Source organism: Apteryx rowi, unplaced genomic scaffold (assembly GCF_003343035.1).
Source record: "Apteryx rowi isolate R43461 unplaced genomic scaffold, aptRow1 scaffold_330, whole genome shotgun sequence".
Lineage (NCBI taxonomy): Eukaryota > Metazoa > Chordata > Aves > Apterygiformes > Apterygidae > Apteryx > Apteryx rowi.
The window spans coordinates 684,007-711,773 of record NW_020449753.1 but is presented as its reverse complement, the minus strand read 5'-3'; the positions used below and the strand labels follow the sequence as shown (position 1 = coordinate 711,773).

Here is a 27,767-nt window from a genome sequence, read left to right as displayed (position 1 = left end):
AGGGAGGTTTCTTGATGGGGGAGGAGGACAAAACAAAAAAAAAAATCACCACTATAGTCTTTAATATGAAAGGATTTCTTTTTAATTTTACAAGCCCACAAACTCCTCAGGGAAAACTGTGAGGACTTCTGCACCACTTGTATTTATGTAGCAGGTTTTTCTTACCCAGGTGCCAGAAAAACAATTTTGATAGTATTTTAAGATCAGTTTTCCTAAAGGGACAAGACTTCAAAGGTGCTTAGGGTTAAACTTTTCAAAAGCACCTTAGTCTTTCATGGGTTCTCACTGCCTGCAGCCTCCTCCCAGCTGCTAGTCAAAATCATGCCCAGAGTCAGAGTTATAATGGAAAATAGCATCAGGAGGTCTACAAAGTGAAAGCTAGGTCCCACTTTGGCTCAGGCAGACACCAGTGGATAGAAAGGTCAGATGACAGGATCCTTTCTGTTCAGACCCTTTACAGTTACTCCTGAGCTGAGCTGCTACCATGCTGGGACAAAGCACATCTCTCCTTGACCTGGTAGTGAAGATACCACTCTGGTATAATGGTTACTGGATATGCCAAGTAAATCAAGACACTAAACAGAAAGGAACAGTAAGAGCTCTTGGTGTCACAGAGCTTACAGAAACTTTGCAAATCATTAAGATATGATTTTCCAGCATCTCCTTATTTGCTGGTTTTAAGAAAGATATACAAAGACTGGTGCAGGAGGTTTGAGGGAGCAGGCTGTATAGTTTTTCTTGGAGACACTGAGGCAGAGATTTGGTTTTGTTCCTAAAGTCAGTTATAAAAATGCAAATTCTCAGCTTTCCCTGCAGAGGAGAGGATGAAGTGAAGGCTACTTGTGTAATTATTTCATTGTTGATTCATTTCAAGAAGCAGTCAATGGAGTGGTCCACTATAGTTGACTAATGTGCATTCAGTTGGAGGTTATTGCATGGCAGAGGGCAGCGACTGGAAGAGGGTGCTTCATTTTGGTCGCAGAAAAATCCCTTTAACTCCCCCCTACTTGTACATTACTGGGCAGAAATAACAAACCTTCTGAGACTTACAGACAGTGGTGGTTGAATTAGTTGTTGTTAAAATAGATCATTAAATGCAGAGCAGAAGACAGTCTTGTGACTGTTTCTCTGGCAGGTGTCTTCTTTCTGAGATAGCTGATCAGTTAGGTGGTTCTGTTTTTTATTTTTTCCTTGTGGCAAGTAATTGTTATTAGGTTACTCTGCTAGTATTTTGAGTGTGCTAAAGAACAGCTGGATAAAGACAGAACTGTATTTATGTCAGGAAGGTTTGGTCAAAGAAATGTGCCTTACACTGTCAAGAGGGCTAATTTGTGTGGCCTTCAACCTTTGATGAGATCCCAGGACAGTCTTATCTCCCTCATACAAAACCTTCCTGGTAGAAAGTCCTGCTGTATCATACCAACCCATGGTTCACCTTAGGCAAGTGTTTATTGATACTTGACATACGCTGCTCCTTGGCCACTGAATGCATTGAAGATGAGGATCAGGCCTCAGATTTGACTCTCCATCTCGCCAGCTGATGGTGAATGCAGGTCAAGAACAACATACCTGCAGTCAGCAACACTGCTGAGGAGATGCACTGTGTAACTCTGCAGTGGATGAAATTTCTTGAAAGACAGAGGCTTTATGCTCAGCAGTATCACATTACTAGAGTTCAGCTGACTGGCCACCCTCTCTGCTGTGGGAGACAAAATGTAGTTCACCAAGTCCCTTGAGAAACTAAATCCTTCCCATGCAGTTTACCACAAACAAACAAAACCAAACAAACAAAAAGCCCAGAACAATAAAATTCAAATAATTTACTGCTGGCCATAGTCAGAAGACAAAGAAGATGCTCACTGCTATGCTTGTCAGTTTCTTCAGACAGCTCTGGCAGTCTGTAAACTCAGTAAATCACAGTCTTTTTCCTTCATATGCAAAGCTTCTAAAATGGGACTCAGCCCTCTAAAGGTGCTGTAATAAATAACTGCCTCCTCCAAGTCCTTCATAAACCACAATTTTTAGATGCAGCCTTTTTGGTTGTAGAGGCAATGTCTCTCTTCTTTCCACCCACTGAATCTACTACCTACTATTTGTGATTACATAGTTACTTGTGGGTGGAAGCTTAGGAATGGAAAAAGCTAGTCAAATTCTAGATTTTTCATTTCATATGGGTGAGAAATAGGATGTAGGACCTGAAGCATTAGCTATAATTTGACATACCACCCCACATCTGTTTCCCAGAGTACATCAAGATATGTTCATAAATAATTCAACTACACTTAAAGCAACATCTGGCCTTGCCTAAAGAGGTGATTAAAAACAACAGAATTGCACATTAGTTCCTATGAACGTGGACAAAATTTAGAAAAAATACAAAAAAGATACCACCTTAATTAGGAATTGCTGAAGTAGTGATTAACTATTTGGAACCCTACTCTGATTCAGTAGCTGCTCTGGTCAAAGAAAAAATTCTGGGCACAGTATTCCCTCCACCCATTAGGAATTTGAAGAGTCCATTTGTATAATTCTTCCTGGTACCTAGTATGTTCTACGTGTAGTGTAATCCAGTACCAGGCTAGCAGCTCCAAGAAGAGCAGGATCTGCTAGATTTGAGACCACCACATCCACAGTTTTAGCAGAGGACAAAGCCTGTCGCTGTATCACATCTTTAACAGCATTAACATAGTGGCTGGCTAGAATTCCAGACAGGATCACAAGAGAGGGGTTCATGGTGTGCAGAATGTTCACAACTCCAAGGCCTAATGCTGTCCCAGCTGAAAAAAATACAGATTAAGAAATTAAGTAACAGAGAACAGTCCAAGCATCAGTTCTTGAAATAGGTCTGTTAGCAGTAAATAACACTGTGGTCAGGAAAGCTTTTTATTCCATATAGCAGACAATTATGAGTTTGTTATAAAACAATATCAGCTTGCCATTAATTTTTCTTTCAAAATAAAAGGAAAAAAAGGCAATTTTATTGCAAGATAATGCATCATACAGGGATACAGATGTCAAAGATAAAGCAATGTATTACCACACTTCTAATCTAAGAGAAAGAAGGAAAATATTTTTCTACTATCTTTGTGCTATCAGCTATGTATGAGGAAGAGGACTATGTTTAAAGCTTGTAAAACAGTAAAACATCCCATGTAAAGTTTATGCTTATTGCCCTTGCTTGCTCATGCTAGGCATTCATCTGCCTATCATGAAATGTCCCATAATATTCCAAAATAATATGCAAATATTGAGATCTTTCTTACAAACTGATTTTTGCAGGAACTTTGCATCCTCCCATACTCTGGAGTAGGGACTCTATAAATAATACACAAGCTGCCTACATTCCCTCCAACACTGGTATTTAACATTCCATTACCATTTGTAATTATACAGGGATCCTCAACTCTAATGTAGGAACTATGCATTTGTGGTGTTACAGTCTTACCTGTTCTGAGAATGCTGTCTGCTTTTGCATTTCCAAGTTTAGCTGCTTGAATGAGATGTGCAGCACTAACAACCTCCTCCTTCTTCATGGACATTCCTTCTACTAAAAGCAGATCCTCTGTTTGTAGCGGAGGAGAGAAGGCCAAGAGGAAAACATGGTGATGTTATGAGGCAAGAGATGGAGGATGAGAAACAGGCAGTTAAGATCTTTACATCTCTGTTACTTGCAGAGCGAAGCCTGGATGCTGAGAAATCCACCCACCCCTGAGTTTAGTCAAAGCAATCATATCCATATTATTCAGGGAATTGTTCGTAGAATCAATGCCTCAAATTCAGACAGTTGCAGTATGATAATTCGCTAGTCTTGCCAGCCCCAAAACTTAATAAACTAAATTATAAATTGTTTTCATCCGTATCCAAGTCTGGGAAGCTATTGCTGAAAGACAACCACTGTGAAACCAAACTTCTTGCAAAATGCCTAAGAAAATGGCTACCTTGTGGCATGCTTAAAAAATAGAGGCAAAACTCTCCTACATGCTTGTGGTAATCAGGAGACAAAAGGTTCCAAGTGTGGCTTGCCTGGGTACTGCCATAACTAACTGAGACAGAACTGCACTGTACTGCAAAGGTAGCAGCAGCAGCAGCTCCTTGTCCACAGATAAGAAGTTCTATCTGGTTGCCCATATGCTCATTCTCCTCTGCTCCAGGAAAAAAGAAGGCATGCCCATTTTCTTTCATGTCATCCTTGCAAATTTTGCCTATACTGCAGTTCAGAAACCCATGTAAATTTTTTTTTGAAGATGAAGTACATAAATACCATCATGCAGTTTCTTAGCTTCTCTCTGTAAGGCTATTCCAGAGGCATATGCTTCTATACATCCTTGGCTACCACAGAGACACTCTGGCCCATCTAAAGACACGACAATATGCCCAAGTTCAGCAGCACAGAAAGAACTGCCGTGGATCAGTTCATGTTGATGAATGATTCCACCTCCAATTCCTGCAAAGGTATGAAAGTTGCTGAGAGTAAAAAAGATAAAATACAGCCCCAATTCTTTCACATTTGCTTATTCTAATGAAGATAAAATACATGCATTGGTGGTCTTCTATACTGGCGACCAAATGAATGATGGGTTACTGAAGAACTCATCTCTGTTCAACACATTCCTAGAAAGCAAACTTATAGCTCCCTTCTATCCATACATAACAGAATGGTATATAATGTTCATCCTTTCTTCCAAGCTTATGCTCAAGCCTACTGAAGGTACTAAGAGGCATCCTAGACACAAGTGTCTCAGGACTACTATGACAAATCTTGCTCTTCATGCACAAAGCTAATATTTCAAGTGGCTTTAAAATTTTGTATTTCAGAGAAGATGCTTTAACACCATAGTTAGTTAGACATCTATACAGTGACTGTAACCTCTATGTCAATGAGCCAGAACACGTACACCTGCAATCTTCTACCCCTTCACAAATCCCAGGTGGGGATTCTTCAACTAGTTATCATTGCCACCATTCTAAAGGACTATACACTTAACAAAGGAGAAAAGTTACCCCACATTTGCATTTGAGATATAATAAACACAATTTGTCATGCTAAGTTGCTCATCTAGCTATTTTAGATAGGTATTCTGATCTCACTTGTATTTTCTGTAGCTGGAAGAAAATTAAGTTATGAAGCTGAATCACAAGATGATTCCAGCCAAAGTTGCTCAGGTTTTGCTTACTTAAAATGGTTTGTCTGCACAGCTATATCAGCAGAACTTCTTTTTATCAGTGCAGCTTATGCAATGCCAAATGTTCCGTTTGCCTAAGTTAAAAAAAGTACTGTAAATGGGACAAATGGATACAGTGGCAGAGGATTTTTTGCTTAAAGAACTTGATATATTAGGCACAATGCAGGCACAATGATATTGTTTATGCTTTTAAGAGCAGCTGAGCCTCTGAGTGATGGTGCTAGTATATGGACTTCGGTTTTCATTTCACCGTAATCTACCCACCTGTACCAGTGATGAGTGTTACAAAATTTTCTACTCCTTTTCCATGACCAAATTTCCTCTCTGCCAAAGCAGCACAGTTTCCATCATTGTCCACCCAGACGGGCAGGTGCAGAGCATCAGATATTGGGGTTCTGAGATCCACACAGCTCCACTCCTGAATGAGCTTGGTAGAGTGAAGCACAATTCCTTCTCGGGGATTTACCCGTCCACCTGTGGAAATACCTAAGTCCCATAAACACAGGAGAGAAAGCAAAACTAAGTGCGTGCAATCCTTGAAGTAAAGATCTGTTTTTCCCTTTGCAATAGGAAGTATTTTTTATTTCCAATACTAGATTTCAAAACCGCTGAAGTAAAAATCTCTAAGTATTACTGGCAGTGCTGTTTCTGACATGCAGAAAATTAACAGAATTCTACTGCTCTGATGAAGATGCACCCAACATCTTAAGATGAACTAGATGGGAAACAGCATTAGTCAATCAAGAGTTCATCTTCTTACTTCAGGCAATATTGCAGCAAATCACTTAATCTTTGTGTTTCTTCTTAGTCTTGTATAAAAGACATAATAACAAACTGCACTGAATAAATTGCTTAAACGATGCAATAGTAAAAATGTCTTGAAATTTGCTATACCTTTTCAGATTTGGAATGACTAAAAATAATCACTGGACTTTGAGTAGCAAGTTCTACTTAGAAATACAATGTTTTCCTTATGAAAGTACTAAACTATGTTGAGAGAGTTGTCTACTGAATGGAAACATGGTTAGTACTGTTTTACTCATTGGTGGGGATTCCAAGGTTGATGGGCTCTGAGAGTACCTCTGAAAAGTAGGCCACCCTATTATACAAATATTTAGCTCTAGAAAACAAAGTTTGAACATTTTAACCATTATTCTTGTACAGAGATTATATAACTGTGGAGCTTATCTAAAGATTTCAGAAGACCCTGTGAAAGAAAGTCCTATTGCCTAGTTAAAATTATAATAGAAAGTCGCCGCAAAAGCCACATGACCTGCAGCTGAATTGAGCACTAAAGCAGTGACAGCCATGAAAATCTCACTTTATGAAAAATAAATTAACTGTAAATCTATCAGCAAGTACCTACTAGAAATGTTACTCCCAGAAAAATACTGAAAATCTGTGAAGGTCTCCCTAGGATTAAAAAAAAATAAATGCATATTGCAACAAAACCGTATTTAATAGTTGCTAACTCAGCAGTAGGTTAGGAAAACACGCCTACTCTTTCTAGCTTTGATAAATTCTGCTCAAATCTTTGGAATCAAACAAAATTGAGCCAGGCTGTACTCTTGTGGGCTGTTCTTCTCAGAAACTTTTTCTAGGAGACAGCATGATTAAGATATTATTTTCCTGTAAAACAGAACAGCAGTTTAGGAAAAAAACCTTGCAATATGGTAAAATGAACAATCCTTTCCCAGTGGACTCATGCTGTAGTTGATGTAAATGAGTATAGGAATACCAGAAGGTACTCTACCATCAGCTCCAAATAGATAACTTAAATGCTGCTTCAGGAAACTCTGTGCTGTCATCACAGAAGTGCTTGCCAGTGTAACTGGGACAGTGATAACACTCTAGTTCTGTATTACAGAATGTAGTACTGGTAATGTATTTTTGGTAAATTTACTGCCTAGTAGATAGCTCTCACAAGCACCTCTAAGCAACATATATAGATCTGTGTTTCCTTTCCTCCTTCTCCTCATTCATTACCAATGGATATTACTTGTATCCCTACCTACGATACCTGGAGACAGCCAGTGTTACTGATAGAGGCTCCAGGACTAAGTCCAGCCCTTCTGTTCAGTTTAGCAAAAATTCTTCCAAAGTTATAGGAACACTCCAGCTGATGATTATTAGCTTTAAGGAAATAACTAGAATCTAATATATTAATGAATCCTATGGAAATTACATGTCTTTCTCTAAAGAGAAACTTCAATTCCAGCTAGTATTCTCATCCAAACTGTGAGAGCAGGCTGAATGAGGCAAGAATCAGCTAGCAGAAAGAAAATAACCAGGTAAGAAGTTTCTCATTTTGTGGCACAACTTTCTCCCTCATTCATAACTGAATAGTAAGCTATCAGTCACAGAAGGAAATGGGCAGAAGAATAAACACAAATGTAATTCTGGCAGAATGACAAACAAACTTTCCCCATATAAAGAAAAAAAATCTGTAAACCAGTTTCTGTAACATTATTATCCTAATACACCTAGCTGGCTATGAACTGTTCTCAGATGTCTGGAATACTGACTGTGGCAGGATTTACTGTCTTTTCTACAGGAACTGTGAGGCTGTCAGGATTTCGCATTTGGACAGAATAAAATACACTGGGTGGTTCAGTCATGTGTACTACCTATGCCTGAGGTATCTTTCATCTTTCAGCAATATGCTGCAATCTCCCAGAGAAACTGGATGGATTTTTTTTTTATTTTCCAGAAATTATAGAAAAAGGAATTTTCTCTAAATGGAAGAGTTCCTTACAGTTTTAGAAATAAGCTACTCCTCATGAAAACTGCATGGTGCTCCTTGGATGGAGTCTTTGTACTCCCAATACCACATGACAATCAAAGGGACAGTGCCCTGCATGTACCAGGATAATTCCACTTTCTCTGTTGTCAAACCTTCTGTACYGTTGAGCTGCAGGACACCAAACAAGCACTCCACTGAATCTTTAGAGCACTGGATATTGTAGATTTAGAGATCACTTTTGCATTACTTTATTATCAGGAAGCTGGGATTAGGTATGACCTGCCTTTTTCTCTGTGAGCTTTCTGTGTTCCTCTACATTTACTAAAGGAAATTTTTAAAATCAGTAAATTATATCTTCTAATACAGCTTTATCTGGATAGCAAAATATAGCTGAAATCTTCTCTTCCAGTGCTAAGGCTGTTAATTGCAGGTATTCCTGATGCAAATGAGACTGTTCTCACAGAGGTTGCTTGTTTTTCTTGCAGTTAATTTTCTTTTTTATTCTTTTTTCTTTTTTTAATTCCTTTTTCTTTTCCTTAGTTGTTCTGAAAGTCCAAAGTGCCTTTCAGAGCAAGAAGAGGAAGACAGTTAGATGCTCCTCCATTAGCATATATATAAAAATATTACAAAACCAAGTGGGTTTAAGAAATGCAGTTCTTGGGTTGTTTCACCCCTAAAGAGAGACAATCTGTTTTACCAAGGGCAGGGCTTATTTTTGAAATCTACCAGAATCAGCACTGAAAAAACTGCAGTTTCCATAGGTAAAGGCATTAAAAAAAGTTTACTACTATGGAGCTAATGAAGCTGGACAAGAGAAGCTTTGATTCACTTACAGTGAAAGTAGTCTGAAAGATTTGATTTGAAGATCTGACATATTTCTCTTCACGTTTTGGGTACCTAACATTTTTTGAAAAACAAATACTTTTAAAAGTTCAAATTAACTTTTTTTCCTACCTTGTGATTCAAATAAGTTTTGGTCTGGAGCAAAATAGGTTTTTTTTTTTCAGGTCATTTCTCAGCCAAAATAGAAGGAGGATTTTATGCCCTCCTTAATATCCAGGACACTTACATCAATAAGTAGTATCTCAGACCAAAGCTCAGAGTCATCATGAAACTGAAGCAGTGGAGACTGGTTATAATATAAACACATACTTTAAAGTGGATCTCTACTACACTGTAAGTAAAATGGAAATGAACAAAAACACTGCTGTCATCTCTGTTAGCTCCAAATCTGATATATCATTTTGGCCGTTTTATTCTGCTCTGTTCTGCTGCATGGCTGATCCTGGCCACAGAGAAAGGCTGACAGGCACTAGAGAAAACTGCACTCGGCTGCAGGAGTGTCAAGTGTGGTTCCAATATGCACTAAGCATCTAGCCATGCACTTCTGGCACTGCAGGGCCTTGAAAAGCCACTTCTGCTATATACCGTACCTTTTAGATGAGTTTCCTTTAGAAGAACTGTCTATATGTCATTCAAAATCACAACCCTAAAGTCAGAGACCATATAATTCAGCACAAATAGCGTTTCTTTCTGTAGCGAGGGAACCTGTACTATAAATTCATGGTGTTGTAGCTTAGGACTTGGGTACTGTTACAGATTAGCAGATTGTTTTCATAGCTCATACAGAATGGGGCAACTTCAGATATTATCATCAGCTTCTCATTGTCACAGCCATTTAAAAAAGTTACTATGTTAGAAATATAATTTAAGAGCATCAAAATACACTGTTTTGGAAAAGTGTTTTAAATTAACCTGTAGTGATTTCATTTAGTGAAATTCTCAGAAGAAGAGACATTAACTTACCCACTCCCAAAATTCTGCAGTTCAGGTTTACTGCCTCTGATGCAGCCTCTACACACATCTTCAGAATTAATTCTAGTCTGTCTTCATATGTCTTAGGGTTGAGCTGGGTATACTTCTTAACTATTTCACCCTAGAAAATAAAAACAACAAAATCTGCACCATATACATGAACTTTAAGATGAAAGTTCTTTTCAGTTTCAACTCCGGGTCAACTTAAAAATGCAGAGCCACAACTTTTCTCTTTAAAAACAAAAATAGATGTAGACCTTTGGTCCTGGTCATACAAGCTGTTCTGTGAAAGAAGACTCCTGACAGCCTGGGGGAAGAGTTTGCAAGATGAGGTGCTCTGTAATCAACCTCCCCCATCTGAAATACAGTATGTATTTTAAAGAACACAACATGGGCAGTACAAGGAAATATTACAGGGGCTGCTGGAACTGTTGTTAGGAGTAAACCATGATACAGTTAAATTCAACACTATCAAGCGTTAAAAGAAGTAAGAGCATAACAACCGCTAAAAAAGGCAAAAGAAACCCGCAGTGCTTTGAGAATGAAATGTTTCTGATTTGACTACATGAAATTTTGCATGGTGCCATAAATATGTCTTTTTTTTTTTTTTYTTTTAGCCAGCAGGAGGAGAGTCAGCCAGAGAAATGCTTGGAATTTCAGTGCTCAGTTTACATTACTATCCCTTCAGAAATAATCTTTCTTCTAAGCAATTATGATTGTGAGTCACTTAAAAAATTTCTGCAGTACTGTCTACCGTGACGTCTGCTGTGTGTGGGAGGGAAGGTCCAGGAGGAAGGGAGTATTTTTATAGCCTGGGAGTCACGCAGCCATATAAAAGCATTCATTGTGCACAGCTGAAACTGTGGGTGCCTAGGAACTAATATTAATGTGATGTTAATCTTGCAGGAGTAGGCCAGGAAATTTGAGAAGCTGGTATTTTGCCTAGCAGTGTTCTCTCTCTATTATATCCAGAGTACTCCACACTATACATAAATGAAGAGCAGTATATTAATACAACTATGGACAAGGGAGTAACAAAGTCAGTCTATACGCAGTACGACCAAAATAACTTAGAAATTCCAACATCCTGATGTTTGAGCACTGGATCCCACCATTTCAGCATTACATCAGCAGTTGGGTTAGTTTTTTCTTATACTTTAGGCTCCTCTTTACTTCTTGATTTGAAGCGGGACAGGAATCAGAGGAAATTATATTGGACAACACAGTTGCAGCAACCAAATTATCTGAAGAGACAACAACTTTTAAAAGGACTGTTTCCAGAGCTCTTGAAAGCTCAGTCATTTTCTTCAAGAAAAGAAAACTGTACCTTCAGCTCTGCCACATGCTGTTAAATGCTTACAGCTGTTGTGTAGACTTTATTATGGTATTTCTATCATTTTCTTTTTGCTCTGACTGCTAATGTTTTAATTTTCATAAATGACACCCTAAGCTATACCATCCAAAATAGACAAGATTTTTTTTTCAATAGTTTCGTTTCTACCAGTGCCAGTCTTTCTTACTTTCAAAAAAGTCATACTTAGAAGTTCTCTTTAAGACCTTATCTACCAGACATCTTTTAAGGGAATGAAAAAACTGTGGACCACAACAGGTCCACCTTCATAGCCCTTCAGGTTGCTTGAGGCAACATGCTTTTCTTTCTGGGTAACTATGTCCAACTCATCTGGGTATTTGGAGGCACACAGTGTAACAGTAGGAGTAAATATCCAACATTGTTGAGAATAAAAGCTAAAAACCTCTGGACATCAATTTCAATCAAATCCTTACAGCGCTTAGTTCACAGTTTTTATGTTTTCCCCAAAATGAGGACAGGTGTCTAAATGAGTTAAAACTCTTCAGTCCTAAGTATCCTTCTATTAATCAAACTAGATAAAAATTATTTCAAATACATTTATACCATCATCAAATAATTTTTTATCCCATTTTTGTCAAGAGCTTCAAGCTTCCAAGTTTAAACAGAAATTCCTTTTTTTAGTGGTCTAGATAATCTGCCGATTGTATGTGTGTATTTACTTATTTCATTACAGGATGCCTTTACAGGTGATTTAGCACCAGGGTGACATTTATGCCTCTTTGATTGCCTCACATGCTATTCTTTAGGACTTCAGTATTTGATATTTTTTGCCAAGCATAAATTTTCATCTTTCTAAGTTAGCTGGCAAGTGTTTAAGATATTTAATATTTTGCCTATAAATAGCAGAGCTACACAAGCCATGCATAGTTATTAGTTGTATGGTAGAGGCTAGAGAAAGCTTCCTACTGTGCCATTAGGAGGAAAATGAGTTGAGGAGCTCCTGAGCATGGAATCCATTAAATCACAAAATACTCCTAAGCCTAAGCATCTCTCCATACAGCCTCTAAAGCATTTCAAGCTTATTTCAGAAGGCTGAAAGGTCTTTTTTCACAGAAAGAGAAGCACTTTGGACTCAAAACTCATACAGTCTTTAAAGTACCTAGGAATTCTAGCATATGTACCAAATGCTGCTTATACTGAGGATGCCATTAAACCATCAAGCATCTCTTTTCAGACATCAAAGAGAAAAAAATCACAGTCAATACAACCAGTCAAAACCCTAGAAGGAATTTCAGAAGATCATCATGTGATTCTAATCCACTCTCTTTTACCAATGCAAGATCAACAAACTTTAATTATGGCGTTCTTGAGACTTTTTTTCACCTCTTCTTAATTGTTTAGTGATGAAGATAGATACCACTCTTTTCTTGATTATCTATTCCAACTTTCTACTGCATTGACAGCTAAGCTAGATACTAAGAAAAACTTTGGAGGTTTCCCTTCCAGTTGTTTTAATCCTTTACTACTTGTTCATGCACAGGTAAAACAGATTTTTTTCTTCCTCTTGGAAAAGGCTTCTACGTATTTGAAGACTTTTTTTTCAGTCATTCCCTCTTTGGACAAACCAATTCCATTTCGTCAACCTTTCCTTGTTTTCTAGGTCTGTAATAATTGTTGTGGCCCTTCTCCAGATTGTCTCCAATTGGTCTACATCTCTATTGTGTGATGCCTTACGCTGAACACTAAGGCCAGCCGAGGCCTGGTGCTATCTTACTGATTATGCTCCTATGCAGCAAGACCTTGGAAGATATTAACAATTTTTTTACTAGCCTTTCTTCTGTTGGTAAAAGAGATGCAAAGACTCTGCATCTTGAACCCACCCACCCTGAACCCACCACCCTTCTTCAGTAAACTGCTTTTCTAGCTCTTGATTGTTGTTCAGAAGCATTCTGTGTGTCTATTACATGGCTCTGTAAGGCAATTTGGGAAGGAAGGAGACTGTTCCTGGAACCTTTGCTTTCTTGTATGAGCCATAAAAAGCTGCAGAGTGAACTGAGGCACCTTTGTTTTGGGGACTAAAACATCTGAAAGTTAACCTACTCTTCTAGGGCCGTATGACTTCGCACAGAGAAGCAGCAGCTGGGGCCATGCACTGGCAGATGGGCTTTGCTAGTTAAACAGTAGACTTGGAAGAGCAAACCAGTAGGCAAGTTGTAGCATGACTTGACAAGAGGGGCATCAAATGGGGGAAAATCTACTATATCCCTTAACAGCAAAAACTGGTAGGATTGCTCCTTATTGGAGGTCTTGTTTATCATCAGTCCATCCCCAGTGTAGGAAAAGAACCACAAAACCCAGTAGAGCCTGCAGAATGTATAAAAGCATGACAGAATATTTACCTTCATACTGACAATTGCTACTCGGAGATTTGTTCCACCTAGATCCACTGCCAAGGCACTCTGTGTCTCTAGAATATGGTCGATATCTTGAGAGATATTATCTTTGACAGGAGGAAAACAGAATTTCTTTTGCAGTGGCTCTTCGAGGTCAATAGATTTGAGGAACTTCAGAATCCTTGGAACGGCATTACCATCTCCATATATTTTTGAGCTATAATATGAAAAAAAGATCAATTGTAATAGGTATAACACTACAATCTATGAAGTTTTTTATATGACAAGGCTGTAACAGTGTATCATTACAAAATTATGGCGTGTCTCCTGTGACAATACTTAACCTCAGACTACCTGAGCCAGGCATGGGATATGGTAGATATTTCATTAACATGCAGTAGTTTGAAGATAATACTCAACAGATTGTGCAGGTTTGACATTAACTCCATTTTGGAATATGAAACATGGAATGTGAAAAACTGGAATATTAAAGACACCAAAAAATTAAATGAAAAATTAAGGATTTAATGAACAAACTCGCATAATAAAGCTCTAAAAATTATTGGAATTAAGAACTATGAGCTTCTGGTGGTACATGTCCAGAAAAGATATCATACAGACGACAACTAGATGATTTTAAAGGGTACAATTCATGTCAGTTTGCAACAGAGAGAAGTCTGGTTTCAGAATATCACCATATATGCCATCAGACATTTAGTAAAACACAACTCAATTTCATTACTTTATTGAGATTCTTAACAAATATACCCTTGGTTCTTGCCCTTAAACATATACAATCTCATGAAGTTTATAACAACTTAGTTGTTTAAGAACAACAACACTACAAACACTACTGTGTGAAGACCAATGAAGGCATCTTGCTGTAATCCAGTAGCTCTTCTGGGAGCTTGCTATAATCAGGTCTCTCTAGAAAGCATGCTGGAAGTCCAGCCAGCTATAAAGTAGTGTGTCCTTCAAGCAGAAGAAGTCAAATATGGGCAGACGGGATGTTCTCTCCTATACTACTGCTATGGAACAAGCTGCATAAATCACGCTAGTTGAAGCTCACAGATACATTCTGACCTCTTGACTTTTTGTTGGATGTTAAAGTATTAGTTATACCAAAACATTACTAGTAATGTTTTGCTCTATAGGTACTAATCTGCACACAGGACACTGCACTATGATTCTGAATGAGCCACATAAAATGAAAAACAATTTGTAGCTTCATATTAGTGCGGTGAAAATATCCTGGTCAGTTATGATGAACCACCTCAAGACTGAGTGCTTTTTTCTCCACTGCTTTAACATGCCCTGTGAAGCAAAACAAATGCACTTACCATGGATACTGTTTACCGAACTGAAGCTGCAGAGCATGCAGAATCTTATCCTGTGTGTCAGCATCACGAACATGAAGAACATTTTCACCTAGACGACAAAAAACGAACGTAACAGAACAGGTCAGCTACTTAAATGATATTAGATGATAAGAACTGTTTTATAAATGAATAAATAATTAATTTTGTGTGCTCTGAGCAGGAATGACTCCAGCCAGATGGACATTACTCTTGATCTTTTCTATGCCTACTCATGTTCCCATTGAAGCCATAGTGATTCCCATGGTACAGTGTCAAGCACTGGAGGGTAGAAGATCAGCTTTCAATGCAATTCTCATAAATAAGAGCACAGATGAAAACAGAAGGTAAACAACTATTTTTGTTGAATATGCAAGACTGTGAAATATCACAATACAGACACTTTCTGAAGTACTGGAATTTGTATTTTTAAAGTGAAAGCTGTATACATGTCAAACGCCAGAGTAACTATACAGGACAAATATTAGTTGTCTATTCTGGCAAATGGAAGCCACTACAAATGGAAATACGTTTTATTTGAGCTGGTCTGTAGATAAAAACCATGTATAAAACACAATAGCATCACTGACATGATGACAAGAATAGCCAGTGAAGCTTTAGAATAGGTCAAAAATAATATGGTACTGATACTGCAAGATGATGTCTGGCAAGCATCTGTTTGACTTTATCCTTTGGAACAAAAGAAACTCAGAACTCTGAGAAAATTAAAGTAGTTAAGCAAACCTGTTTCTCTTCCTGTCTGACGTGTCCCCAGGTTGATGACAGGTGTGCCAAATGCTCCCACCTCTCTAACACCACAGCTGCTGTTACCGATCATACAACCAGCGTGCGCCACTAGCTGAATGAACTGGTCAAATGGAACATGCTTTACTGCCCGAAAATTGGGATGGTGTTCAATGCCCTTCTTCCTCATCACCCGAACCATCTCTTTGCTTCCTACAGAAAAACAGGGTATGAACAAATGATTCAGATTTTTTTGTTAAACTGAAAGCCTCAACATGCAAAGGAGCTGACAGGAGTCAATTGAACTGCCAGCTCCAAGCTATTTTTGTTCACTTTTTTTATCCCCACTGCACAAGTTTTAGAGCTGGGCAACTTCGCCTACATTTGATCCCAAAATCCACTGGAGAAGTCTTTGTATAAGTTTTGGTTAATGCAGGAGCACTAATGTCACTTCCGGGTGTCACATGGCTTCCTTTCATCTTCCTCCCAAGACTGAAAATATGAGATGTCCTGCAATGTGACCATAGAGCTGCAGTGGATGCACACCTTATACTGAGATCATCCAGCTGTTTCCACCTGGCTGGACATTCTGGCTTGAAAGCACTCCCTAAGAACCAATGTATTCTTTAAAGCTAGTTTGTTAGCCATCACACTGTCACAAAGGCATCAGTACCAATTTTACTCACCTGCATCCACGTTGGGGAAGAGAACAAGCGTTCTCTTGTTGAAGGAGATGAGTGCATCTAGCGTCAGCTCAAACATTTTTATGGAATGCTTAATATCTGTGGTTACAGGATGCTGCAGAGCAACTATATAATCTCTGGATTTGACATCTTCACCTGTTCAAATAGAGCCCAAGAAGAGTTTTTTATTGGCAGAGAATGGAAAGAGGAATGGAGGACCTAGTTTTCAAATTACTGATGTGAATGCCTGAACTGTCTAAGCATTGAATAGAATATCTTAGCACGTGAATTGCAATGCTACAGTAAAACTCAAGGAAGTAACATGAGGATTTATTTTATTTTTTGCCTCTCTAAGTAAGACCCATAACTGCTATTGTCAAAGGCCAACACAAAGTTAACTCGCAGGCCTTCCCCTAAAACTTTGCAAGACTACACCAGAGTGGAGAGCCTGTTCTCACATCAGTGCAAATCTGGAATAATGTGAAAGTCCTTGAAGTTGCTCTCAACTTACAGCAATGGCAGTAAGACCAGGATCTACCTGCAAGACTGTTTCACAACAGCAACCAGATAGGTATCACTCATACTGTGGTATTTAATTCTCACTATGACTCATTACTCAGGATTTCTGTCAGTTCTCCAATACTCAAGCAAAGACTTTGTTCCCATTGCTTAAAAGAAAAAATGGAAGAGACACAGTCTTACTTCTTTCTGCACATTTGTTGAAAACTTTATCTGCAAAGTATTCACCTACTGATTCAACAAGATTCCAGCTTCTATCTGCACAGGTTAACATATCTTATAGGAGATTTCTTGTCCAAAATAAAAAGCGAACACAAAACTCCATTGTTTGCAGGAATGATTTGTAAGCAAAAGGATATGAAACACTGAAAGTCTTTGATGTATGTTGCATTACTGCAATGCATTCCTCAAAAGAATGTTCAGAATATAAATTCCCTTTAATGTTTTTAAATTAGCCCTGAAGAGCTCTGATTCTTTTCGGATACATGCTTTATACCATGATAACTGTTCATATAGGAAAAAGTCAATTTTAAAAATGGGTCTTATCAAAGAAATTACCAATTTAAGCAGTTATTTTTTCCATTGACAAAAAGAACAGATGCTTGCTGCGATAGGTTTGTAGTTTTCCAGCTATACAAGGCAGAACAAAAGCTGAAATGTTTTTAAAGAAACTTTATAAATAAAGCAATACAACCAGCAAAGAAACTAGGTTTTTGAGAAGAAGTGGGTTCATAATCATCTCCAATTAAGCAAACTTCAGCTTACTGACAAGAAGCCTGTCTTTTTTTCTTATCCTGTACTTTCCTCAGAGACACTGGTCAACAGATCCTCAAGGCTTCAGGGACAACAGGTTGAAAACCTAGTTACTAAGTCGGTCTAGTTTTGAAAGAAATATGAAACACATAATGAAGTGGACTACTCACCTAGCCATATGCGTATAATACTCATGTAGTCCTTATTTTTGGCAGACAGAAGCTTGTCATATGAGGGGCATCCCGCTAAAAGGATGCGATCGTGGTCTTCACACATGGCTATCAAATGCTGCTCTGCACTCCTTGTGCAGCATACGTGGTAATGGGCCAGTTTGGTGATTGCGTGTCTGATAGAGTCATCTATGGTCCCGCTGACTTCCCCACCTTCAATGTGAAGAATTCGAATATTCATCAGGGCTGCAGAAGTGGCCAGTGCCAAAGCATCAAATCTGTCACCATGCACTATCATTATGTCAGGTTTCAAGCGGTTCAGGACATCTGGTAACTTCACCAATGCAAGGCCCACTGACTCCACCATGGCTGCCTCATCCTCGCCTCTCACAATAGTGTGCAACCTTGTATGAATGTCAAAGTCATCTTGTTCAATCATTCGATAGGTGTTACTGAAGAGAAGAAAAAAAGGTTTAGAGTAAAATACAATTTGCTTTTACAGCAACATAGCTTGACAAACTAATTGTATACAACAACATTCGAATAACTGTCCTGGGTTTGAACAATGGCCAATAGTGTGTACTTAAGCAGAAGAATATGAGAAGCATACAGTGATCTTCTCCCACTGCCAGTGGGATATGCAGCTTCTTTGTACATAAAAATATTCCTGAAGGGATTTGTCCAGCCACTTTTTCAAACTTGTTAAATCTTTAGCATCTACAATGACCTGTGGCAAAGAATTCAACAGCTTAATCGCATCTTATGTGAAGAACCATCTTCTTTTGCTTCGATTCTGTCATGTTCTAGTGTCATTTGATGTCTCCCATTCATGAACTAGAACAGACACTGAGCTATTACTTCCTATTTGTTTTCTGTAAGCCTGTGAGGATTCTTCAGACCTCTTTTTATCTTTACACTCTAAGCTAAAGACCCCTAATGTATTTAGTAGCTTCTTGTTCAAATGCTGTTTCACAGCTCTGACCATCACTGTTGTCTCTTTCTGTACCTTTTCCTGTTCCAGTATCTTGAAGCACAGAGGTAGAGGGGAATGGCAAACAAACAAGAACTATGCCCAGAATTCAAGATGTGGATATACCACAGATGCCTACAGTGACGTAATGATGTTTTCCATTTGTTCTTTCTTTCTTGATAATTCTTGGTCTTTTGAGTTACTTTTGGACTGCTGCTTATCATTGGCTTGAGGTTTTCAAAGTTCTGTCAATTAGATGTCCATAATATCATTCCTGGACACTAACAGTCAATGAGCACTCTTCACTGCATAAATAATGTTTGGATTGTTTCTTCTCCTCATTCGCATGATTTTTCATTTATTTGCCCTGAACTTCACCTACTATTCGATCACTTAGTACTTCTGTTAGGGCCTTCTGAAACTCCTCATAACCAGCCTTCATTTCTACAACCTTGAACAGCTCAGCATCAGCACCAAACTTTGTTGCATCACTGTTCACTCCCTTTCCCAGCTCATTCACAACTACACTGAATGTCACAGGTGCCAAGAAAGATTCCCACAACTCCACTGGTAATCCTCCTCTATTGAGAAAATTAGTTGTTAAAAGATTTTAACAGAACATGCTTGTCCATATTAAGACCTTCCCTCATATACCATGTCCATTAAGTTTTTGTAGAAACCTTTAATGAGGAACCTTGCTGAATGTGCTCTGGAAACCCTGAGAAATCAAACTCTTTCGTCCGTGTGTTTCTAGAGTCTTTCAAAGAATAGACATGGCGTGATTTCCTTTCAGGAAAGCTGTGTGAYTCATCATCAGTATAGCAGCTTTGCTGGACACATGGATAAATACATCGCTTACAACAGTTTTTTCCAATTTGCCTAGTATGGATAGCTGGGCTACGGGTAGTTTCCCAGATGACTCCTGGATCTTTTTTTCAGAACAGAAATGGAACTCTTCCACGAGTGATCCAGAGGCATATCTAATTGTTTTATAACTCCCTCCACTGAAAACTGAATTTGAGACGCATGCTTTGGGTTCCAGCAAGGAATCCAGGCTTCACTGAACAGAGATTCAAAAAATTAACTTTTAATTTTTAAGTGATGGTTTTATCATCTCTGAGTGTTACTTGTATACTAACTCTACAACTCAATCATCTGGCTCATTCATCTACTGGCTCTACAAATCTTTTGATAGTTTTCCTGCTTCTGATATGTTTGAAGAAGGATGTGCTGCTAGTGATTATGCCTTTTTCAAGTAGTTCCTTGGCTTGCATTATTGTGGTTAGCCTGTTAGAATTTATATTTCTGTTTTTCTTGTTTGAATACAACTTTGAAGGATATACTCTTATATCTAACAATCTCCCTGACAAGCAAGTTAAGAGTTAACAGGACTGAAGAAGTTTGCCTACTGATATGTGCCAGAACTGATATGTGCAAGGCCGTGGAATAGAAAAGTTAACAGGACTAAAGTCTGCCAACAGATAAGTGCAAGGCTGTGGAATAGAAGAATTAACAAGACTAAAGAAGTCTGCCACCTGGAATCTGCATGGACCCCCAGGGAGGGAAGAAGCGATATGGAGGTGTTGTGGTCTTGCCTCGCTAACAGGGTCTTTCCAAGCAGACAAACAAACAGTCCCGTGATTGTGAAGCTTGCAAAAGTCAGCAAAAGCAGTGTTTGCCCAGAGCCCCAGCCCTATAAAAAGAGACTCGGGAGCTAAGAGAGTTTGAGCAGGGATGGAAGCGTTACCTGATCATCCTCTCCAGCTGGACCGTGAGTATTCCCCCACACACACCCCATTTCCTGGGACACTGGGTTAAGGTAACTCCTCAAGGTTGAGAGTCCTCTCACTAAGAGAGTGAACAAACTAGCTTTCAAGTAGAGATAAGCAGTGTTTCCAATTAATAGCGCAGTAACCGATGGTTTTGGGTTATCCTTTCTAAATTAGTAATCACATTATTTTAATGGGTGTTACTAATCTGAGAGCTTGCATGAGGAAATAAACATAATTTTTATTATGTTACTGTCTCAGTTGTTACTATTGAACCGTCATAGCGTGACACTCCCTTACCCTACTGTTAAGCCATGTTAGCCTTCTTCGTCTTCCTTTTTTTGACAGGTAATATATATTTACTCATAGGCTGCAAAAATGTGTCTTTCAACCCCACCACCTTCAGTGAGGATACACATGCTGTTCCTTTACCTTCTCTCTTTTCCCCAGCACATATGAAAATACTCGTCTAGAATATGAGAGATTCAAGTTGCAGTCCTTCCTTTGGAACAGGGAGTTGGACCAAGACAGTCCACCCTCCCTGGCAGGTGCTCTGATTATTTATTTATAGGGTGTTCTAGAGTGGACCCTGCTATCTGCTGCTGAATCCTACCTGACATGTCTGTTAGTTTTTCATATTGTCAAGAAGAGACAAGCCCCTCACCCCTGTCCTGAAGGTCAGAAATGACAGTATTCCCCTTGGATATGGAATTTCTCCAGTAACTATTTATGCAAAGCAGAAGAGCTTCAACTCAGAATAACTGTAGGTATGTTTTCTCCATGAAAATTCAAAAATGTAATCTATTTTCATTTGATTATCATCAGATTCTAAAGGAAATATGAATGAATTGAGTTTCTCACTTCATTTGGTCCTGTGGAAGATCTCAGTTACTGCACTCATATAAAGCTTTATGAAATCTGATATTATTCCAGGACTGGTTTGAAAGGAGAACACAAAATCCCAGAAAGATCTCCAAAATGAAATAAAAAAATTCTGAAAAAATGATATGTAAAATTTGGTTATGTACGTTTATGATGACAAGATTTTTTTTATGCATATTCCTGATGTTTTCACTAACGTACCAGCAACAGAATGGCAGAGATACAAAAATCCATCTTACCCATAATCATCAATCAGATGGGAACCAAGCACTACAACATCAAGCTCAAAGAACTGTGGTTCTGCCTTAATACCAAACATAATAGGAGCTAATTTTGAATAATCAGCCCGATTGCAAGTAGCAACACAAACACGAAGTTTGTGGTTGCTTCCATTCTTCTCCATGATTTCCTTTTGTTTCTGTTTTGAAAGATTCTTGAAATACAGTTCCTGAAAAATAGAAAGAAAGCATTACTAATAATCTTCACAGCTATTAAATGGCACACTTAATGGATAGCATATACAACTGCAGCACAGATTCATAGACATGTACTACTTTAGCCATTGATAACAGACAACTGGTACCCCATCGTACCTATTATGAAAAGATTTTAGAAGAAAAGGACAGATTTTTAAGCTAAGCTTTTAATTTTGCTATCTTCATTTCTATAAACAATATTTAAATATTCTATATAAGCAATATTTAAACATTATGACGTTCAACAGTACTTAAACAGTAAACAGTGCTCAGACAGAACCTCTACATAAGTGGAAAATTATTGGTGCCTTAGTAAAAGAARAAAAAAACCTCCTATTCCAAAACCACGAAATGGAACAAATTCCTAAGAGATACATCCATTGACAGATTCTGTGAACATGAAAGAAAGCAGTTTTTGAAATCAGACCTCTACTACTTTAAAAACAGTCCACAAACATTATGCAAGTGAGAGGTAGCATGAAACTGAACCTGAAACTATCAGTTTGATTTTGATCTCACCCCTTATCTGGAGCTGACTAGAAAAAAACTGCACTTAACTCCATTTTAACACTAACACTTCTATGAAATCATTCTTACCTATACCTAACTATGTCCCAATACATAGCTAAGTCTTCTAAGAGCTTCCACAAGATTAACTTGGACCTTGGAAAACTAAGTTTGCAAAAAAACCTTTCTTCTTCTCCATGTAGGAAGGTAGTTGCTGGTACACACAGATTTACTAGCTATGATTTCATGTTAGTAGACACTGGGCTCAGGGGAACATATTTCAGTAGGCTTGGCTGACCAGCTGAATCAAGTGTCTTGCCACTCAGCAGAAACAAAAAGGGGATCTGGGGACAGAGTGATGCTGAGTTACCCTGGGGAAACACAGTCAACAATTAGAACTTCTTGTTTGCAGGAAATTCTCAGGACTAGAAATTACCAACTTGAGAGGTTCTAAAGAAAAATTTTAAGAAATGGCTTATGGAAACTTCATGGTCCTTAGTGAGTTGGCATCAAGTCTGTCAAGATCCTGACAAAGCAGGCTGGAGTTCAGCAGGTACCCTTACCTAATGCCTTTCTGCAAAATGTGGTTGGAGTGACAAACTCACACTGGGCTTTCTAGGAACTGCAAAAGCAGCTGATCACAGTTATTGTGTAGTGCAAATTGAGGAAGAAATCTGCTTGCAGTATTATAGACAAATGCTGGCACAGAAAGAAGAGGGGGAAAAGACCTTCTGTGCTGTAAGGCATAGGAGGTGAACTTTTACAAAGCTACTAGAATTCATACTGCTGTATTTGGCTCATTAAATGTGATCTGTTTTAAAAGGAATCACGTTTATGTGTGTTTGTTTGTTCACCAAGGGACCTAGAATATTAATACGAAGTGCTGTGGGAAGCGCCTCCTTAATCCGGAAGGCCTGTGGAAGGAGACCCTGGATACTATCTTCCAGGACACTAATTTCCCTAGGTAATTTATTTGCAACTTGAAAAAACTTTCAATTTCAATTGGATGTCCCAGACAAATACTGCAAAGATCCTATTTACTTCTCACCATAACAGTGAACCTCAGTTTGTCCTATGCCACCAGAGGAGGGCGCAATTAATGTCTAATATCTGCACACACTGAAACTCTTAAATTGTTTCCTTCCCAATTACAAGTGGTAGTATCAGACAAGCATGTTCTTGAAGAAATAACAGGCTATTCAACTTGATGACTTACTGAGACAATTTAATCCTAATAGCTCACAAACACTTGCATTATCCAACTAGATCACACTAGTCCAATATAGAGATAGCCGTCAGTGTCTTGATACTGGCATACCTACTTCTAGCAACAGGGTACCTTCATTTGCAGTCACTACCTTCTATCACAAGGAAACCAGATGACTTTTCCAGCTTTTGCTTCAGTCAGTTTGTGCATCTGTTAAGCACTCTTTGGTGAGGCAAAATACATAAAGGAGTTATATACTGACTTCTAATCCCTTCCATACTCTTTTGCAGGCCAAAGTACATCAAGACATTAAATAATACATTAAGTTACAGTAGGACAACAACTTTTGGAGACAAGTAGATAAATAAGGACGATAATAATCATCATGCAATTTGCAGTCTTAAAAAAAGAAAGAAAAAAAAGAAAAAAAGCACCCTCACAATTAAAATGCTACAGGAATTCAGTATTTTTCAAGCAAGATGAACTATTACTGTAACAAGATGTTTCATCTAATCCTATTTTCCAGATTGTTTAGTAGCTGATTAAACCATGTAGTCAGTTTTAATGTTTACCTATCACAGCCGGGCATTTTACCTTGCTGGGTTTTTTTTGTTTGTTTGTTTTGTTTTAAATGTAGCAATTGGAAAAAGATACTTTGAAGAACAACTTATTAAAAAAAAAAAAAAAGCATACAGCAACAAATTCCCCGAAATAACCCAATTTCCCCCCCCCCCCATATAGAAACAGTCAAGTTGCCACCAGAGGTAATGAAACCAGCTATTTAGAAGTTTTTTTATGGTTCTCCTTTTGCAAATAACTATTTTAAACAAGTACCATCTTTTGGGTATGAATCTAATGCTAAGTCAGAATTTTATTCCAGTTTTAACGCAAGCAAATGGAAGTTGACATTTTCCAGACTAACTCACTGGGACCACCCCTCTCTGACTGAAATACAACAGCACTGTCCTCTCCATTGGTTTGGTAACTCGGGAAGCTGTTCCCGAGCAGCTGCTATACAGCATGTTCCTTTCCAGAAACACAGCTTCCCTCCGTTTGCATCATTCTACAAATGATTTATTAAGGATAACTGACCACGCTGTTAATCTCCTTTAGCCATCTCCCACATCGCTGGAATCTCTGCTTCTGCACCGGGTTGGTGCTGTAAGCAGAACTGGACACATGAATGGCAGCTGATATGCCAGGATCTACACAGAACTGAATTCATAAACTACATTTTCTGTTGCCTCATATTTCTGGAGTGCTACCATGCTGGCAAGTCACAGGCTGATGATCGGTGTGTGGTACGGGCATCTCAAACCCAAGGGATAAGACTGTCACAACAGGAATGTTCCCACGCTGAATAATTAATTGAAAGCCAGAAAGCATCAAAGTCTAACTCATAATCTGGCATTATGTTGAGAGGCCGTACGGTTAAGCTCCACTTTTAGCTTGCCAAGAAATTATTCTGTCTTAAGAATTAGATTTTACCTGCCAAATTTCAAGGGCACAAGAGCAAACCATTCCTACATCTAAAAAGCTCAGGCTTTTGARAGGTACATATTGAAAGTCCTTTTACATTTGAACATGATGTAAGCAGCAAAAGTGAAAACAAAGAACCAAGCAGCCTTCACAAGACAGGCTGTCTTCTACCACTGTCAGAGGTAGAAGGATATAAACTCTTACTTGTAGAAGTTAAATAGTCTGCTTGGCAGTAGATTCAGCTTCCTTTTAATTTTATTAAAGCTAACAAAAACGACCATATCTGGATAATAACGAACAATGACAAAAAAGATTTAAAATCACTCTGCTTCTTACATTTAAAACAATGATCGAACCTTTTTCAGAAGACTTCTCAGTAAAAAAAAATCTCAAAATGTAATTTTAAATCCATTTTCAGTTTCTCAAGACCTGAATGTAAAACATGAGGACTATGGCTGTACAGGTTATACTATCTGCCAGGAATCATTGTCCTTCCCACAATTCAAAATGTTAAAATCCTGACTTCAGCCTAGTTTTGAGGATAGGATTAATGAGTTAACCTTTGTGGTAAACTGAGCACCAAAAAAGGAGTTTCCTTCCTCTTGGTATAAAGACATGTGGTTCCCTTGGTTTGCTATTACCACCATTTTTCATTTTATATATTTGCCATGTGCAAAAACAAATTCATCTGTTACCTACAACAGCTAGCTACACCTACTTCTTCATTTAAACAAATGAGCTGTGAATCATGCTTAACTCTTGAATCACTAAACTGTATTTTAATTCTTCACCTGAAATGGGAGGTTAAATAAGCAAAAGGCTTAATTCCCAGTATTCTCTACTACTCTAAAATGCTGATATATATTAGCCCTATGTGTACACTATTCCATTACAATGTCGACCGTCCAATCTCATGTTCCTTTTACACCATGTTTAATTTTGTTTTTTACACTTAGGCAAATTTTCTCAGCAATAGAAGTTTGTTGTGGGGAAAACAGAGATATCTTCAGTAGTGTCTTAGCTACCACAGATGGCTCAAGTTGTATTCTTGTGGAGCAGACACAAAATTAGATGACAGTCTTGTGTAGCATGCAATGCACTACACAAATAATGCAAAAATATAGCGAAAGTTCCAGCATGTGATTATTGTCATGGCAAATTAGGCCATGTTCTGTGGATTCAGCCATAAAGAAATAATTTTAATCTGTTTGCATTAAGTTCCTTCTGTTATATTTGACCTTTACGTCAAAAATACACAGTAATTGATCATGGTTTTACACTTTTATTTCCTCATGCTGAAAATATCTGCAGTTATGTATGCATATGAGGAAGGTTTTAATTTAGTCTTGCCTTTAATTTCACTTAACAGACTTAAAATATTTTACAGGTATATAAGAAATTCAGTGCCTCAGGCTGAAGCTGTAAGAAAGAATTCCTCCAGGATCCAGGATGCATTGCAAATCTAGGTCAGAGAGCATGGTACTAYATACCTATACTACTAAGCCAAACCTTAAACTATATTAACTAGAATCAAATAGATCCAGTGCCTCCTCTTTCTTAAACCAACTTTGCTTTGGAAGTGCTTCTGAACAGGACTCATGTATGACTTCTTATGTATGTATTTATGTATGACTGCATACATAAAACCAGTTCGTAATTCAAATAAAATAATGTTCAAGATACAAAGGCAGCTTCTGACATCTGTGTAAGCTTGTCTTTGAAACTGCATGAATAATGTTACTATAATTAGAAGCAAACCTCATACAAGACTCCTGTATTTATTCAATGCTACATACATATTCTGTATGATAAAGACTGAAAAGCCAAGGTAAAAAGGCACAGAATAATGTAGTGACGAAGTGAGCATACCCAAAGTCTCTTTATTCCAAGTTACCTGTCTTAGCCAGAACCACCATTTTTCCTCTGAAAAAGCTGTTATCTTTTCATTTATGCAAAATACGATTTTAACAAAAATAAGCTTTCCATCCTCCTTAATCCTCAAGGAGTGTCTAAGATTTTAGAAGTGTCCAATCCAAATCCAGAAAATACAATCCCCTAAAACACTAAGACTGTCAAAAAATCTTACTATTCACAGCAGTTATTCATCAAGGAGAAACTGAATGGATTGATCACACATCTTCATAGCAACACACAGCACACTTAATTACAGCAGCTATTGATTGCAATAATGATGTCTTTAAACAATGTTGGGGGTAGATGTGGAGAAAGAGCAAAGGCTGACTAGAACCAAAAGCAATTCATGCTATTTAAAGTGCATTTCAACTTCAGCTAACGTTAGGTTTCAGGAAGCCACAGAACAGAATTATATTTAGTACTTGTATTAAAACTCTGCAGCACATTAGCTGCAAAGAGCTGCAACTAAGGAACACACAGGCTGCTGAGAAAATTCAGAAACCGCTTTAATGAAAATGCAAAAGGTTTACCCCAGTAAAACGCCTGATAAAAAGCCACTACCAGCGTGATGCATTCACCCCGTTGCACGCCCAGTCCCCCAGCACACGCGCGCAGCACTGCCCCGTCCGCGGTGTCCCAGCCCGCATGCGCCGCAGGTACAGTCCTCTCGCATCGGCGGCGCCACGCCCTCGGCCGCCGCCGCGCATGCGCTGAAGCTTCTCCCCCCCCCCGACCCGTCACGACTGCAGCTCTGGGGGCGTGGCTACCGCCGGCTTTGTCAGAGCCCCCCCTCACACTTCAGGACCGTTATACAGCGCGGCCGTGGCTTCCTCCCTTCCCGTCCGCCGCCCTCCGCGCTGCTGCCGCCGCCCCGTCGCCCCCTGCCCGGTTCC

The 27,767-nt window shown here is 38.6% G+C and overlaps 1 protein-coding gene across 3 annotated transcripts; it reads right to left on the bottom strand.

The window, feature by feature from the left end:
* Positions 1-1,800: 1,800 nt before the first annotated feature.
* GNE (glucosamine (UDP-N-acetyl)-2-epimerase/N-acetylmannosamine kinase) lies at positions 1,801-27,513 on the bottom strand. Of its 3 annotated transcripts, none has more exons than XM_026071799.1 (12): positions 27,405-27,513; positions 21,531-21,739; positions 17,671-18,122; positions 16,232-16,384; positions 15,546-15,758; positions 14,787-14,874; positions 13,453-13,663; positions 9,733-9,862; positions 5,448-5,669; positions 4,262-4,444; positions 3,446-3,562; positions 1,801-2,777 (listed from the first exon to the last, which is right to left on the bottom strand). In XM_026071799.1, exons 2-12 carry the CDS (start codon positions 21,692-21,694, stop codon positions 2,542-2,544), a joined length of 2,169 nt encoding a protein of 722 aa, XP_025927584.1. In that variant the 5' UTR covers positions 21,695-21,739; positions 27,405-27,513; the 3' UTR covers positions 1,801-2,541. The 3 variants fall into 3 exon arrangements, with proteins under 3 accessions (XP_025927584.1, XP_025927585.1, XP_025927586.1); XM_026071800.1 differs by having other exon boundaries at positions 27,436-27,513; XM_026071801.1 differs by lacking the exons at positions 21,531-21,739; positions 27,405-27,513 and adding an exon at positions 20,388-20,425.
* Positions 27,514-27,767: the final 254 nt, after the last annotated feature.

What these genes read in the sequence shown, in the direction of transcription:
- GNE (XM_026071799.1), bottom strand. Translation starts at nt 21,694, where the DNA reads ATGGAGAAGAATGGAAGCAACCACAAACTTCGTGTTTGTGTTGCTACT. An exon ending in TAGCAATTGTCAGTATGAAG is followed by an intron (nt 9,863 to 13,452) that starts GTAAATATTCTG and finishes TTTATTTTCTAG; the next exon opens with GGTGAAATAGTTAAGAAGTA. An exon ending in AACACTCATCACTGGTACAG is followed by an intron (nt 4,445 to 5,447) that starts GTGGGTAGATTA and finishes ATACCTTTGCAG; the next exon opens with GAATTGGAGGTGGAATCATT.